This window comes from Ostrea edulis, chromosome 8 (genome assembly GCF_947568905.1).
Source record: "Ostrea edulis chromosome 8, xbOstEdul1.1, whole genome shotgun sequence".
In the NCBI taxonomy this organism is placed as follows: Eukaryota; Metazoa; Mollusca; class Bivalvia; order Ostreida; family Ostreidae; genus Ostrea; species Ostrea edulis.
The window spans coordinates 9,256,280-9,274,145 of NC_079171.1; the positions used below are offsets into that span (position 1 = coordinate 9,256,280).

Below are 17,866 nucleotides of genomic sequence, written 5' to 3' on the forward strand. Positions count from 1 at the left end.
TGGGCTGGTCTAAGAAATAAAACTTTTGCTATAAGTATTATAACAAAAATTTTACTGTTGAAAACATTTCTTTGGGACAGACATTATTAAAATGTATTGATAAATGAGAATGTCATGTTCAATGCAGTGATGTATATATTTACATTAGTGAAATAGGTTGTAATAATTGAATTGTAATCAACTGCATTTTTTATCACATTAATAGCGTCAGAGCTTTAAAATCGCATGTGGTTCCGTAATGAACTGGACAGTGATGTAGTAGAATGAGAAATTAAACGAGACTTACCTGTAAGTCGATGTTTGATTGTAATTCTACGAAATCACTGGAAAGGAAAGACTATAATAGTTCACTCAATAAACATAGAGACATTAAATCGGCGGCTGTGTTCTCTGCACGATGTCTGGCTTACTTGGATGTAAATTGACATATTAGCAGGAATGACGTACTCCGAAACATTATCATATATAAAAAAAATACAAAAAAAAAAAACCCAGATAGAATTACGTCATAATCATGAATTTATTTTCAATCATAGCACAGCATCTTAACAGTTGCATTGACGTACTCTGAAACATTATCATATACAAACTAATGCAAAAAAAAAAAATAGATTTACACCGTAATCATGAATTTATTTTCAATGATAACACATCCTAACAGGTCAATAATAGTGCTATTTTTTGGTAAATTATCATCATCCTCGTAATGATGATGACTATTTTTACGTATATTATCATTATTATCATCATTGTTATTATTATTATTATTACTATTTCAGTTACATTTATATCCATATCCACGTTTGGTAAGTCATTTAATCTGTTTTCGTTATTTCTGTGTTCCGCTTACATACAAACGTTATCAGCTTTAGGTGAATAGTAGCATACATGACGCCCAAGGCATTTCTTAATCTTACAAATGTCTACTTTGAAGTGTTATTACCGTTTGACAGTCTTATCTAAAACACCCATTACATTTCATTTCAATGTCGGTTGGAAGAAACAGGCGCTACGAACGTTAAACGTTGTTTGTTGTTACGCCCCGTTGTTTGTTTGTTGTTACGTCCCGTTGTTTGTTTGTTGTTACGTCCCGCTGTTTGTTGTTACGTCCCGCTGTTTGTTTGTTGTTACGTCCCGTTGTTTGTTTGTTGTTATGTCCCGTTGTTTGTTTGTTGTTACGTCATGTTGTTTGTTTGTTTGTTGTTACGTCCCAGTTGTTTGTTTGTTGTTACGTCCCGTTGTTTGTTTGTTTGTTGTTACGTCCCAGTTGTTTGTTTGTTGTTACGTCCCGCTGTTTGTTTGTTGTTTCGTCCCGTTGTTTGTTTGTTGTTACGTCCCATTGTTTGTTTGTTGTTACGTCCCGTTGTTTGTTTGTTGTTACGCCCCGTCCATAACTGTAAATGAAGAAACATGGACCTATGTTTAGTGCTCGGGGCCGTTAGCAGTGAGAATTATTTCTCGTGCTAAAGTCTTGCAGTGCCAGGGGACCTTCATTGTGACTTCAGATCTGAAAGGCCTGTGATTCTCTCTTCTAAATGCTGAGCATTTGGGAAAGGGACTGTGTAGGTTTCATGCGGCCATGGCACGGGCGAGGCTTTAACTCACGGCGGAGTGCTGGAATATCTGTAGATTCGAACCCAGGACCCACCAGTTGCTAAACAAGCGACGGTGCCAGTCCGCTACCGATTGCACTGAATTTTAAAAGCGAAATAAACTCTCCCTTTTCATGCAACCCAAATCTAGTTTTGAACTACCAATACAACATGAAATATATTTGTTTGACAGGGAATATCATAGTGTAAACTTTTCCTTGAACTGAATCTGACATCTTTGTTTCAATAGTGTTGACCCATGCTGGACCCACATGTATGCAATGTAATGGAGAAGCTGATATTGCAGTTTGTCTAACAAGTCTTATCACTTGTGCAGACAATGAGGTAAGATCAACAGAGAGAGAAAGGAAAACTGTAATAGACCTAGTCAGTCTGTAGGAGTTTGTAGCAGTCTTTAGCAGTCTGTATCATTCTGTATCAGTCTGTAGCAGTTTGTAGCAGTCTTAAGCAGTTTGTAACAATTTGTAGCAGTCTTTAGCAATGTTCGATGACTTGATACATTAACACCATTTTATTGTTTCTTTATCGCAGGTTCATTTCAAAGATGATATAAATAAAAAAAAATGTTCTCAATTGAAATACTTATTCGTGAAAGGGCTATATATTACAATGAGAAGGTGAAGTAAACGAATGGTGATCAATCTCATCAATCATATCAAGAATACAAAATTGAAAATAAAGATATATAAATACACCTAGACATCTGAGGTGGGATCTGGTGCCTAGATCCTGTAAGGACCCCTGTTGTCCGTGAAAACCTTTGATAATGTGATAGTATGGATATGAATGTGTGTATCTATTTAATCGTTTTATCATTTTTCATTGATCGTTTTGATAAATACAATTTCAAAATTCAATTTACCGTAAGTCCTAATGCGCACCAGGAGTTGGCTGAGTAAAGTTTTATTCTGTTATTCCATTGGTTCTTTGAGCTCATTGGTCATTTCATATTTCTTAATCCAATGATAGTCATTTAGTATAAGTAATGCTGCAGTAGGACAATACAATTTGGGTGAATAAAAAGTCATTCTTTACTACCAGGGTAAAGGTCACAATATCAGAAGTGGAGAAACAAACCATGATTTCTGCTTCAAATTATTCTTGGCATCCGAGCCTATCCTCTGCTTAGCAGTTTTGTATAGGATTTATGAGATTGATTTTTTATACACCAAGGACGAAATAAACAACAGGAGCAATGTTTATTTCTAGGAATGTTATTTGGAGACAGTCACGAGTGCAATTTTAGGAAAAAGATTCAACGCAGGGTGTCGTTCTAAAATGGTTTGTTTACACCATTTATACAACAGTATTCATATCATATATACAATAACAAAAGTTTTACACAATTTATACAATATTTACACTATTTATAGAACATTTACACTATTTATACAACTTTATTGTCAAAATGTTTGCAATTTAAACTTTGAAGGAATTTATATCTACATATTAATTCAATTCATTTCATGTTACTTTTTCAAAGTATAGAAAAAAAGTCTGGTAAATTAAACAAAAATGCATAAAATTATTTCTTACAACTTCTACCCACAATCGCGTACGTATTTGGCCAATTCATAATGAAAATATTAATCGGGTTCCAGACTCTGTGTGTGTATAAGTGTATACCTACATTTACTATGTCCACAAACCTTGTCACTTTCAATTTATAGCAATGAGTGGAAATATTACCCTGTTATTTTTGCAGACGTGTTTAATGACGCAGCCGTTGAATGACAACTTGGGTAATTGCGCAGCATGCTGTTCAGATGCTCCAGACAGCGATGGCCCGTGTAATGCCAAGCTGTGTGGTCAATGTAAGTTAGCAAAGTGTTATGTGAATAACTGCCCTTAATTAACAAATTGTTATATGAATTACTATCGTAAGTTAACAACGCGTTATGTGAATGATTATCGTAAGTTAACACATTGTTATGTGAATGACTGTCGTAAGTTAACAAAGTGTTATGTGAATGACTGTCGTAGGTTAACAAAGTGTTATGTGAATGACTGTCGTAAGCTAACAAAGTGTTATATGAATGACTCGTAGTTAAAAATGTGTTATGTGAATAACTGTCGTAAATTAACAAAGTGTTATGTAAATAACTTCCCAAGTTAACAAAGTGCTATGCGAATGGCCGTCGTAAATTAACAAATTGTTATGTGAATGTCCGTCGTAAGTTAACACACGGGTTGGAATAGGTTTTCATTACCCCATGCTTGTTGTGAGAGGCGAGTAAATGGGGCGGTCCTTCGGTTGAGACCGCAAAAACCGAGGTCCCTTGTCAAAGCAGATGTGGCACGATAAAGATAACTCCATGTTGAATGGCCATAAGCGCCCAGCATAGGTTTAAATTTTACAGCCCTTCACCGGCAATGGTGACGTATCCATTTGAATGAAGTATTCTCGAGATGGACGTAATTCAATCAATCAATCGTAAATTAACAAAGTGTTATGCGAATGACTGTCGGAAGGTACTGTACACAAGATGCTAAGTTGAACGATACGGTGAAGATAAAGAACAGTGAACAATTTCATATAAAGAATGTATCATTCAGAGTCGGGCAAACACGGACCGCTGGGTATACCAGAGGTAAGATCAGGTGCCCAGGAGGAACAAGCATCCACTGTTGACAGCAATGTGAGTGTGAAAGGCTGGATTCCAGTAGGTTGCTACACTGGTCAAAAACGGCACATTCTAAAACGTTCAGAATAGTCTTTTTTATATGTATTGTGAACCTTAAACTCAATTCTCAAAATAAGTATTTCATCACCTAAATTCAATCAATATCTGACTGAGCACATATGCATTTCATGTCAATTTCATAGCGCCGGCAAAGCAGCAAGACGTCTGTGTTGCGTGTGATGGGGTTCATAGTGACTTTCATTCTTGTCAAACAACCACTGTCTGTCCACCGACCGAGGTAAAGTATCAGAGGCTGACTTACGTACTCATTTTCCAGCGAGAGAGAGAGAGAGAGAGAGAGAGAGAGAGAGAGAGAGAGAGAGAGCTACAGATGTTTTATGTTCATTATATATAATTAAAACTGTATCGATAAGACATAATTATTGCCACAACAATGTACCAATGTTTTTGAAATTGTTGAATTACTAGGTTTGCTATACTGGAATTCGAGTAGTTGGTTTCGCTGTTCGCTATGTATTCGGCTGTTATGACAAACATGTAAGTTGTTTCTTAATACTCCCATCACACCCTTGTCAAATAATTATACTAACCTTACTGGAATGCCCAACCGACAATGTTGTTAATTCATTTCGATTAATGTTATCTGTTTATGTATTTATTTCAATTTCATATTTTTTTCTGTGGAGTTTAGTCAAGCAATGGCAATTATTCCTTATAGCAATTACATGTTTTGGGGAAAATAACACAAGTAACATAACGCCCACCGACATTGAGAGTTTACAGTGTTTGTTGTGATAATTATGTAGGAAATTCATTAAAAAGGTAATATTCTTATGTTAACATCTGTGCCATGTATCGAGCATTTTTTTATGTAACGAAAAGGAACAAGGATCGAACAAGGACTTCACATCACTATCAATAATCTATTATCATTATAAGATGATTATCATTGCCCTGTTTTTGTAAAGTAAAAATCCCATAATCATTTAATCATCCAAAGATTTCCATTCATTTGCGTCCTTTGTGACATTTTTGGCTAGGTATGTCGTGCTATGGCAAGGAATGAAGTTCACCATAGCACCAGAGATATTCACGGCGACCTGGGGGTTAAAATGTGTGATGCCTGTTGTAGAGGATTCCGATGTAACGCCGCCGACTGTTTTCAACTCAAAAAGAGTAAGTGCAGTTAAACGAAAATCAATGGTGCATATTTAAATACAGTGACGTTTTTTCTAACGCTGTATCTTATCTTGAATACGGATTACCCCGTTTACCGCATCAAGATAAAGAGCTCGAAGCAAGATTTGCTGGTCAGCAGGGTTCGTTTACTACTAGTCGTCCGATCCCACCTCTGATCTCAATTTTCTAAATCTTATAGGATTTATCAGATTAGTCACAAATCTCTACTCCACTTTTTCGTCGATGTCTGACGTGTTTCATACCGATTGTTAGACCGTTCATGGCACAATGATTTTGACTAAAAATACCTCCATTTAGCTTACGGTGGGTGTGAGCGGTCGATGCTTATTCCTACTAGGCACCTGATCTCACCTGTGGTTTGTGTTTGTCCGGCTATTTATTTTGTATTACTTATGGGATTTATGAAATTGATCACTGTTCATTAATTCACTTTTGATCTACAATACGTAAAGTTATTGGGTTCCTGTCAAGGATCTCACTTTAAAGAACTATGGTTTAAATCAAATATATCGAAATAAGGTGTACAAATTCGGACTACTTGAGTATGTACTACTTGATTTCAGTAGATTTATTTCTGAACAAAAATCAAATACAGAGATGAACATTAATTGATATCAGTAAAAAATAATAGTAATACAATAGGAAATAAAAAGCATAGAAAAACTGGAGGGCAACCCCCTCCCCTGATTTCAAGTGCCTAAATATTTATATCTATGCATGTATACACATCCTATCCAACTGCCTGTGTTATATACGTGTACTTGTAAATGTACATCTATTGCATATGCGTTATTAAAAAAATCTGCTTCGAATCGATCACATGTGTTTGACGTTTAGAAACGAAACACATACTAGCTCTTATCCTTAGACGAATTTGACTCCACCTTTTTGGCACATTGTTTCCCCCTATAATACATGTAGCTCTAAAACTTCATTGTTATTTCGGATTTCAAACATTTCGGTTGAGCATCACTGAAGAGACATTATATGTCGAAATGCGCATCTGGTGCATCTAAATTGGTACCGTATAAGTTTTACACAGCATGATGACATACCTAATGATTTGTTATTTCATTCTTAATTTGAAACGCTTTTTAAAAACAAATTGAAATCAATCTCTAATTACTAATGTAGCAACATTTGATTTCAACACGCATCTATTTTGTATTGCTTATAGGAGTTATGAAATTGATCACTGTTTGTTATCTTCACCTTTCATTCATACGATAAAATTTGATATATAAAAACTGCATTAAAACCAATAGCACATAAACACGTAATTATAATCAGCATTAAGTATTATGCATTTTATTTTAGATATACTTGTATCTAAAGTAGTTTGATAAAGTATAAACTTAGCGAAAATAACAATAAACATTAGAACTATCTAGCTTTAAATATTGAAATGTAGCGATATAATGTGCATGTACTCATTGTTGCCCAAAAAATTACGAATTTTCCTCGCACTTTGCAAAAAGAACTTTGATTTGAGTTATTAGACTTTTAGATATATCGATGACGTTTTGTCTATTAACAATGATAGCTTTCATTCAGATGTCGATTTGATATATCCCTATGAGCTCGAAATAAAGGACACCACAGAGTCGTCCACTTCTGCTTCATATTTAGATATTTCATTGAAAGTAGACATTGACGGCAAACTGACAACTCAACTGTATGACAAACGGGATGATTTCAGCTTCTCCATCGTTAACTTCCCATATTTGTGTAGCAATATTCCATTATCACCTGCATATGGTGTTTATATATCTCAACTGATTCGATATGCAAGAGCTTGTTCTGCGTATAGTCAGTTTTTAAATCGAGGTAAGCTACTGACAAACAAGTTGATGGTACAGGGATTTCAACAGTCTCGATTGATGTCAGCATTTCGTAAATTCTATGGTCGTTATAACGATCTAGTTCATCAATACAACCTCGCATTTGGTCAAATGCTGTCTGACGTGTTTCATACCGATTTTTAAGCCGTTCTTAGCACACTGAGTTTGACTAAGGATAACTCCGTTTACCTGATCAAGATATAGGGCTCACGGTGGGTGTGACTGGTCAACAGGGGATGCTTACTCCTCCTAGGCACCTGACCCCACCTCTGGTGTGTCCAGGGGTCCGTGTTTGCCCAACTATCTATTTTGTATTGCTTATAGGAGTTGTGAGATTGATCACTGTTCGTTATCTTCACCTTGCATTAGAGGTACCTGTATATTCCGGTCGTTTGAAGTTTTGTTCAATTCGTTATTAAATAATTTCATTTTGAAGAAGACAGGGCGTCCAAACATGTTCCCCTGATCTTTCAAACAAAAGTAGAGGAATTCCCATTTATGATGGGGTGCATTTTTTATCCGCCTCCGTGACTTTAAAGGTTTATTTCATTTTCATTGCACATGATAGTAATTTTGATATCATTGAGTTTTATTTTTAACAAATCATTTTGCTGTTTAAGTTCTTATATTGAGAATGAGTGGGGAAGGTAAAGATAACTAACAGTGATCAATCTTACAATTCCTATTAGCAATAGAAAATATATAGTTGGGTAAACACGGAGCCATGGACACAGTGTCAAATAACTTTAATGTATTAAATAAAAATCTTAATAGTATTGCTCTTGTCAGAAAAAAATGAAAGGGCGTTCCGCCGCAAAGCTACATTTTATTATATATAAAATCATTCATAAAAATGTGGAGGACAGCTACTGCTGGTACATGTAATACCCCCTCCATTATTTATATGCTTGGCAATAGTATGTCATTGGGAAAAGTTTATGTTTGAAATTAAGTGAACATGAATTGAAAACAAATAGATTTCAATGTATATTGCGTGATGTAAACCGCAAACCGGTTTACATTCATCTTTGAAACAAATACACTGACAATTTTGTATCACTTTTCCTTGATGATAGCGATACCTTTATTTCTGATTCACTGAAAAAATGTTTTAGATAACCCGCACCCCTGAATAACGTACACGAGTTGATATAATTATTTTTGTTGAAAGTCTCCCAAGAGCATGTTAACATTGTCTTGCATGCCCAAAAACGTTCAAATTACTTTTGACAAAATAAGCCCTTTTAAAAAATAAAATATCCTTATTTGATGTAATAGCGGTTATGGTATCCGTAGTGGTGAGACATATCCGTAGTCACAATCAGTATACAATATATGGACAAGTAGAGATAACGAACAGTGATCAATGTGATATTTACTGTAAAGAATACCAATTTAATTGTAAAGCAAACACGATATACCGGGAGAGAGATCAGGTGTCTAGGAAGAGAAAGCACCCCCTGTGGACCGGTCACATCCACCGGAAACCCTATTTCTTGATCAGGTAAACAGAGTAATCCGGAATCAAAATCCGTATTTAAAGAAGAGCCTAACAATTGAAATGAAGTACGTCAGATAGCATTTGACCCAGTGGAATATTGTGTTTACAAATTGAATAATTTTAACTACCATACATTTTGGGAAATACTGGCCTTAATTTCTTTAACATTAATGTATTTCTCAATAGTCTGTCTGGATTCGTATACAGAACGTGAAACTGTTAATATAAATGTCTATCATATTATTCAATATACTCATTATAATGACCATCACACCCTACTTATAACCAATATATTCATTATAATGACAATCACACCCTACTTATAACCAATATACTCATTAAAATGACCATCACACCCTACTTATAACCAATATACTCATTAAAATGACCATCACACCCTACTTATAACCAATATACTCATTAAAATGACCATCACACCCTACTTATAACCAATATACTCATTATAATGACCACTCCACCCTACTTATAACATATATACTCATTATAATGACCATCACACCCTACTTATAACCAATATATTCATTATAATGACAATCACACCCTACTTATAACCAATATACTCATTATAATGACCATCACACCCTACTTATAACCAATATACTTTTTATAATGACCATCACTTCCTACTTATAACCAATATACTCATTATAATGACCATCACATCCTACTTATAACCAATATACTCATTATAATGACCATCACTTCCTACTTATAACCAATGTACTCCTTATAATGACCATCACACCCTACTTATAACCAATATACTCATTATAACGACCACTACACCCTACTTATAACCAATATACTCATTATAATGACCACTACACCCTACTTATAACCAATATACTCATTATAATGACCATCACGCTCTACTTATAACCAATATACTCATTATAATGACCACCACATCCTACTTATAACCAATATACTCATTATAATGACCATCACACCCTACTTATAACCACCGTGCTAATTTTGATGATTAATATACTCATTCTGATGTAATAACCATCATATTCATCTTACTACATTGTAACTAGTAACTCATGCATGAAAGGTGAAGAAAACGAACAATGATCAATCTCATAAGTCCTATAAGCAATACAAAATATATAATTGGGCAAACACGGACCCCTGGATACCCCTAGGAGGAGTACGCATCCTTTGTTGACCGGTACTCATTTTGATAACCATGTGCCTAATTATGATAACTAGCTTATTCGTTTTGATAATCAGGACACTAACTTTAATAAGAAGCTTACTCAATAAGAAATCCGGGTCAGTCATTTGAACAACCGGAATACTCAACGTGATAACCAGCGTACTCATTTTGATAACGAGCTTACTGCATCTCATAACCACCTTATTCATTTTAATAACCGTCTCATTTTAGTTACACTCAAGCGGATTTAAAATGATTATCTCGCATTCCAAAACTACAGTGCATGGTTAAAACAGGATAATTTATATGTGGCCGGTCGACAGGGGATGCTTACTCCTCCTAGGCACCTGATCCTACCTCTGGTGTGTCCAGCGGTCCGTGTTTGCCCAACTCTCTATTTTGTATTGCTTGTAGGAGTTACGAAATTGATCACTGTTCGTTATCATCATCTTTCATTGCAATGTCAGGAGCACATGGAACATCTATATTCACAAATCAGCATTTGATGTACCAACCGGTATATCGTTAAAAATCTTGTTCAGTTCTCCTAATGTGTAAAGTGATTTCTTGTTCAGTTCTCCTAATGTGTAAAGTGATTTCTTGTTCTCCTAATGTGTAAAGTGATTTCTTGTTCAGTTCTCCTAATGTGTAAAGTGATTTCTTGTTCACTAATCTGAGCTGATATATTTCTTCTTCATTAAACATGTCCCCTTATTTCCCGTTACCACTAGCTCCGGTCGTGTTCTGATCCAACTAATATGTTTTGTTTATTTGACAGATATGACGGTTGCTGATTTTAGTAGATAATGAGTAAGTCCAAGGAGTCTGAGAGCAACATATATCAGCTATGCGAGAAATAAAACTTGTAGTACGCCCTTTGTTATTTTATTAATTACCTACATGTAAAACTTATACGGTACCAATTTTGATGCACCAGATGGGCATTTTGACAAATAATGTATCTTCAGTGATGCTCAAGTCGAAATTTTGGAAATTTGAAATGACAAAAAAACTTGTAACAGCTAAAAGGAAAATTAGAGCGCCAAAAAAAAAAAAAAAACCAACAAAAAAAAAAAAACAAAAAAAAAAACTGGAGCCAAATTTGTCCAAGGATCAGAGCTATGCATGAGGGAGATATCATCCTTAGTTTTGAAATGAATTTCTAAATTTTATAAACTAGGTTTTTCTTCAGTTTCAGTTCTTTGTTTTCTGTTCCTGAATCGCACGTAAAGACCATTGGAAAGCCTCTGAATTGTTACATCTTCTCAGCTTATTGCTCGAGATGAATTATCACAAATTTGACTTCTGTTAGGCGATCGGATATTTACAGTGGGGGTTCTTTAACGTGCCGACATTGATGGGGTCTTCGTTCACAAGTCCATTTCCGAAAGACTCGTGACTTTCACTTTAATACTTGACGTCAGACAAAAGTCAATGTGTTAGCTCTATCCTCATGTGACGTCATACCTTCGTGTATTTTGTGTGGGGATTTTATACACGAGGTGCTATAATCAAGAAACTCATACGATCTAATAGTCATTTGACAATTAGTTAAAATTATCAATTGTCTCAAGGTCTACGGAAAGTAGAACAAAGCCTATGAATTTCTAAACTAAATACTAATTTTCAGCAAACGTATGAAACAAGATGTGTCCTCAAAACTTAAATGCTCTCGAAAAGCGCCTATACTGATAAAAATGTTCAACATAATATAAATAACATTAACACGATATGACCAATTTGGACTCGACCCAGAGTCAAAACCGTTCAATTTCGAAATTCACAATTTTTGGTACATCATTTTTCTGTTTTTCCTAAATATAAATTAATTTTACTTTTGATTCTAGATCAGCAAACGTTTTAACCTCTTTCAAATAATAAAGGAAATGTTCACTACAATACTTCTGGCTCCACCCTAGAACCAAACCCTTACCCCTAAGCTGATGAGATTTACATTTATTCAAAAACTTCTACGTGAGATGGACAAATCTCCCGCTGTGGCCTTCAATTCGACATTTTGATATATCGATGACGTTTTGTCTATTAACAATAATAATTTTGACTAATATGATAGCTTTCATTCATATGTCGATTTGATATATCCCTGTGACCTTGAAATAAGGGACAGCACAGAGTCGTCCATTTCTGCTTCATACTTAGATATTTTATTGAAAGTAAACATTAACGGCAAACTGACAACTCAACTGTATGACAAACGGGATGATTTCAGCTTCTCCATCGTCAACTTCCCACATTTATGTAGCAATATTCCATTATCACCTGTATATGGTGTTTATATATCTCAACTTATTCGATATACAAGAGCTTGTTCTGCGTATAGTCAGTTTTTAAATAGAGGTAAGCTACTGACAAACAAGTTGATGGTACAAGGGTTTCAACAGTCTCGATTGAAGTCAGCATTTCGCAAATTCTATGGTCGTTATAACGATCTAGTTCGTCAATACAACCTATCATTGGGTCAAATGCTGTCTGACGTGTTTCATACCGATTGTTAAGCCGTTCTTGGCACACTGATTTTGACTGCGGATAACTCCGTTTACCTGATCAAGATATAGGACTCACGGCGGGTGTGACCGGTCAACAGGGGATGCTTACTCCTCCTAGGCACCTGATCGCACCTCTCGTGTTTCCAGAGGTTCGTGTTTGCCTAACTATCTACTTTGCATTGCTTATACCTCCCAGTAGCTAAGTACTTCGTTATTAGTTTGAAAATACGGATGTAGATTTAATTGCTGTTATAAAATTTAGAAATTCATTTGCAAATTAAGGATTATCTCCCTCATGCATAGCTCTTATCCTTAGACAAATTTGATTCCACTTTTTTTGGCACGCTGTTTTTTCCTATAATAGCTCTAAAACTTCATTGTTATTTCGGATTTCAAACCAATGCGCATCTGGTGCATCAAAATTGGTACCGTATAAGTTTTACATACAGGATAAAATAACACAGATGTGGTTGAATATCAATAATATCATTGAATCCAAGTGGGTCTGAAGCACTACACCCGTCAATTGAATCAGCAGAAAATGTCAATTCATGAATAATTATCTTCCTGATAGTAAGCCTGTTCGTAATCTCCGATGTGTATTGATTTTAAAAGACTCCTATGTAATCGTCTTTCCTATTTTCCGTCATTTTTGATGAGGTGAAATTTATGAAATAACATAATTTGTAAGGTGTTTTTTTTTTTTGGGGGGGGGGGGTATACATTCTTCCTATGAAAGTAATACAATCAATCAAGAGATTGCTTCATTGATTTCTCCGCTAGTGGAAACATTATTGCTGCTTTTCTCGTTTTTTTTTAAACAAGAGACCATGACTTACCTTAAATTTGAAAATGTTAAGGGGGATGCACGCCCCTTAAATCCGCTACTGTATGCTTAGATCTTACGGTCGTAGCGGCGAGGGTTCTTTGGCGTGCAGAATCCTGCCAAGACACGATAGCCCCGTTTTAACTCACCTGAGCTGAAAGCTCGAGTGAGCTTTTCTGATCACCTGTTGTATGCCGTCTGTCTGTATTTCCCCCCTTACATTTTCGACTTCTTCTCCAGAACCACTGGCCCGATTTCAACCAAACTTGGTACAAATTATCCTTCGGTGAAGGGATTCAAGTTTATTTTCAAGGGAGAGATAATCAAAAAAATAAGGTAGGCTCATTTTGAACTCTTCTTCTCAAGCACAACTAGGCCAAAAATATTGTAATCAATGCGAAAACTCCTTGACATGGTGGATATTCCGTTTTGTTAAAATAATGACCCCCAGGGATAGGATGGGGGCATAATAGGGGATTAGAGTTTTGGATGAGAATATATATAGGGAAAATATTTTAACTTGGGTCAAGGTGACTCGGGGTAGCGATGTGGCCCATGGGACTTTTGTTATCATTAACCAAACAATTAGAAATATCGACAATTGATGGAGTGAAAGGTGAAGATAACAAACGGAGATCAATCTCATAAACCCTTGTACTGCTTGTAGGAGTTATGAGATTGATCACTGTTCGTTATCTTCACCTTACATTTAACTATCGAGTTTGTATATCTGCTGGTGGACATTCTGTCCCCGAGGATACTTGTCGCTCGATATATGTTCCTTCATGAATATACACAATAACGAAACAATACTGGCTGACACGTCGCCAAGTATAAAAAGGTGTCACTCTGTGGAGTCTATAAGGGACACAGGCTCCTACAGATCGGTTGGTGTCCCTCGGATTATCCTTCGAGATATCAAAGATTTGTCGTATGTACAATCGTCAGATTGTCAGCTTTGGTACAGAAACCAAAATTTTTATACCCAAATTAAAGACAGTTATGTTCCTTTAAGAGATATATTTGATAAATCCTTTTCAGACCCGATGTGTTCAACCTCAAAATGTTCTCCAAAAAATTGCAAAACTTGTAATATACTGATCACTAAAAATTCATTTAATAGTAATTTAACTGGACGTAGTTTCTGTACCAAAACGTTTGATAATCTGACTTGTAAATCTTCTAACGTTGTCTACGCCATTGAGTGTAACCTGTGTGGCTTAATTTATGTAGGAGAAACCAAGGGTTCACTTAATAAAAGAATATCGGGGCACATATTTCAAATTAATAATGGTGGTAACCAACTTCTTTACAAGCATCTTAATGCACCGGACCACTCCATCTTGTCCATGAGGGTAAGGATTTTAGAAAAAAAATTACCATCACACAAACAATTCTACATTAACACCCCTTTTCGTTGACAACGAGAAGATCACTGGATCAGGACCCTAGGCACTGCATTTCCATATGGATGCAATGATAATGTATATGATGTGGGAAATTTGACCAGTCCACAAGGAAATAACGTTAATGTGATGGGACTTTTTCCCAATACCCAAAGACGAAAAAGCAGTTACGGACATCGTTCATATAAAAGACCAAGTATAAATGATGTCACGTTTGATTCACTTTTGCCTCACGTCAACAGACAATTGGGTCCACATCATATTCGTACACAACTTTACTCTATTCCATTGAGGGTTTTACATACGTTATTTGAAGAAGCTATGACTAGTCTATACTTGGATTTTTCAACACCTGAATGTAGAATGAACTCTATGATTGTGGATGTTACCTACCACAGGCTCTATAAACCAGCACGGACCATGGATGATATTCCTTCCAAATCATGCCATCAGTTCCTTAAGCTAAAATTTACAAACAAAGGAATAGATGCCGTCAATATAAGTTACATTCTTCGTCATAAAAGGGTTCGGTCGTGTATTCCAACTTATTTCAAGTTCAAGTCTACACCCTGTATTTCCTACAGCTATACTTCTACTATTACATCCAAACTTTTTAATTATAAACAAACTTTGCAGTGCTTAGATATAGACCATCTGATACGTAATCCACCAACATGTTCTTGGTCTTCATCTTCTTTCAACTACAGTCCAGCTGGACATGTTATTACTGCTGATGTTGATATAGTTGAAAATGAGGACCTCAAATCACTTATTCTTAAAGGTCCTAAATACAGAGAACCTCGGTCTTTTAATTGGCGACAGAACTTCATCTCTATTATGAGCTCTGTCGAAGATTATGCCAAACGATGGGCTAAATATGAAAAAGAACTTGATACATTGTCAGAATGGGTTAAAAGCATAGGAGGGATATTAAAATCCCGCATTAGACACATGAAAACCAAAGTACGTACCATCTATCCTTCTGTGTTTATTAAACCAGAAGTGATAAAAGAATTAGATAGGTTACATGAGGACTACGTTTTGGTTCCAGCTGACAAAGCTAGTAACAACATTGTCTTTGTTTGTAAGGCTCATTATTACAACTGTATTTTAAACGAACTTGACATTAATTCCACTTCTGGTAATCATATTTATAGTCCAACTGCCCTTTCAAAAGACGAAATTCTTCAAAACCATGCTTCAGTTTTAGACACATTTAATATTCCAGTCAATGGGTCGAATGAATATGAGTTACCGTACCTTTACTGGATTCCTAAACTACATAAAATCCCTTACAAACAAAGATATATTGCTGGATCCAGTAAGTGCTCTACCAAGCCCCTATCTTTGCTCCTCACGAAAATGTTAACAGCTATGAAGGAGAAACTTCAAACTTACTGTGCGACTACATATGCCAGAAGTGGTGTTAATCAAATATGGATTCGAAAAAATTCTAAAGAACTTTTAGTAAACTTGAAATCATAGAATTTTTCCCAAATCAATAGCATTAAAACCTATGACTTTTCAACACTATACACGACCATTCCTCACGATAAATTAAAGACTTGACTTTTTGACATCATAGACAGTTGTTTCTTCAACAAAAACGGAAAACGGAAATATTCATATCTAGTGATCAGTCATTCAAAAACTTACTTTGTTAAACACCACTCTGATTCCACGCACAAGTACTCTGAAGTTGAAATAAAAAATATGCTAGAGTTTCTCATTGACAATATCTTCGTGGTCTTTGGTGATCAGGTCTTCCAACAGTCTTTTGGAATTCCCAGGGGCACGAATTGTGTTCCTTTGTTAGCTGACCTGTTTTTATATTCATATGAAGCAAAATTTCTTTAAAAACTTCTACATGAGAAGAAAAGATCTCTCGCTGTGGCCTTCGATTCGACTTTTAGATATATCGATGACGTTTTGTCTATTAACAATGATAGCTTTCATTCATATGTCGATTTGATATATCCCTGTGAGCTCGAAATAAAGGACACCACAGAGTCGTCCACTTCTGCTTCATACTTAGATATTTTATTGAAAGTAGACATTAACGGCAAACTGACAACTCAACTGTATGACAAACGGGATGATTTCATCTTCTCCATCGTCAACTTCCCACATTTATGTAGCAATATTCCATTATCACCTGCATATGGTGTTTATATATCTCAACTGATTCGATATGCAAGAGCTTGTTCTGGGTATAGTCAGTTTTTAAATCGAGGTAAGCTACTGACAAACAAGTTGATGGTACAGGGATATCTACAGTCTCGATTGAAGTAAGCATTTCGCAAATTCTATGGTCGGTATAACAATCTAGTTCGTCAATACAAACTCGCATTGGGTCAAATGCTGTCTGACGTGTTTCATACCGATTGTTAAGCCGTTCTTAGCACACTGATTTAACTGCGGATAACTCCGTTTACCTGATCAGGATATGGGGCTCACGGCGGGTGTGACCGGTCAACAGGGGATGCTTACTCCTCCTAGGCACCTGATCTCACCTTTGGTGTGTCCAGGGGTCCGTGTTTGCCCAACTATCTATTTTGTATTGCTTGTAGGAGTTATGAGATTGATCACTGTTTGTTATCTTCACCTTGCATAAATAAACTGGTGCAATTACTTTTAATATTTTAATAAAAACACATGATATTTTTATATAAAATCCAATCTAAATGTGTCATCAAGCAGTAAACAAGAAATAAGACGAACTGTGTTGCATTGGTCAGAACTTGTACAAATATGAAAGTGACGGAAATAGTTAATGTATAAAGTTAATTAAGTTTATCCATAATTATCTCACTCAGGGATCTTTAGTATAACATTCCCAAGTACAATGATATGATAACAGAGCTTCATTAATCGGTATCCATATGTTAATGATGAATGGGAAATAGAGATAAACAAAAGGCACACTCAAATCACAGACTAATAAAAGATCAAAGTGTACATCACTTCATAAACAACAAATGTTGATTTGACAAGGCCTTCAACTGCCAATTTGCACTTTACTGATAAAAATAATATATGTCAACAGATACTGTAAATTCACATACAAATAAACATCTTTATACACAATATATATAACACAATATCCAACTCAAAATGCACTCCAATATTCATAATCACAGTTTA

At 35.5% G+C, this 17,866-nt stretch overlaps 2 protein-coding genes across 2 annotated transcripts in view; one reads left to right on the forward strand and one right to left on the reverse strand.

Moving 5' to 3' along the window:
• LOC125662094 (uncharacterized) overlaps window positions 1-10,859 on the forward strand; it is a 20,117-nt gene extending 9,258 nt beyond the window's left edge. The window contains exons 3-10 of the mRNA XM_048894281.2: window positions 780-806; window positions 1,843-1,937; window positions 2,823-2,894; window positions 3,319-3,427; window positions 4,441-4,535; window positions 4,727-4,795; window positions 5,299-5,434; window positions 10,762-10,859. Of these exons, the coding sequence (XP_048750238.1) occupies window positions 780-806; window positions 1,843-1,937; window positions 2,823-2,894; window positions 3,319-3,427; window positions 4,441-4,535; window positions 4,727-4,795; window positions 5,299-5,434; window positions 10,762-10,790 (632 nt within the window). The 3' untranslated portion in view covers window positions 10,791-10,859. The remainder of the gene's footprint in view (window positions 1-779; window positions 807-1,842; window positions 1,938-2,822; window positions 2,895-3,318; window positions 3,428-4,440; window positions 4,536-4,726; window positions 4,796-5,298; window positions 5,435-10,761) is intronic.
• Window positions 1-17,866, reverse strand: part of LOC125661075 (uncharacterized) — a 277,053-nt gene that overhangs the window by 180,507 nt on the left and 78,680 nt on the right. The window lies entirely within an intron of this gene.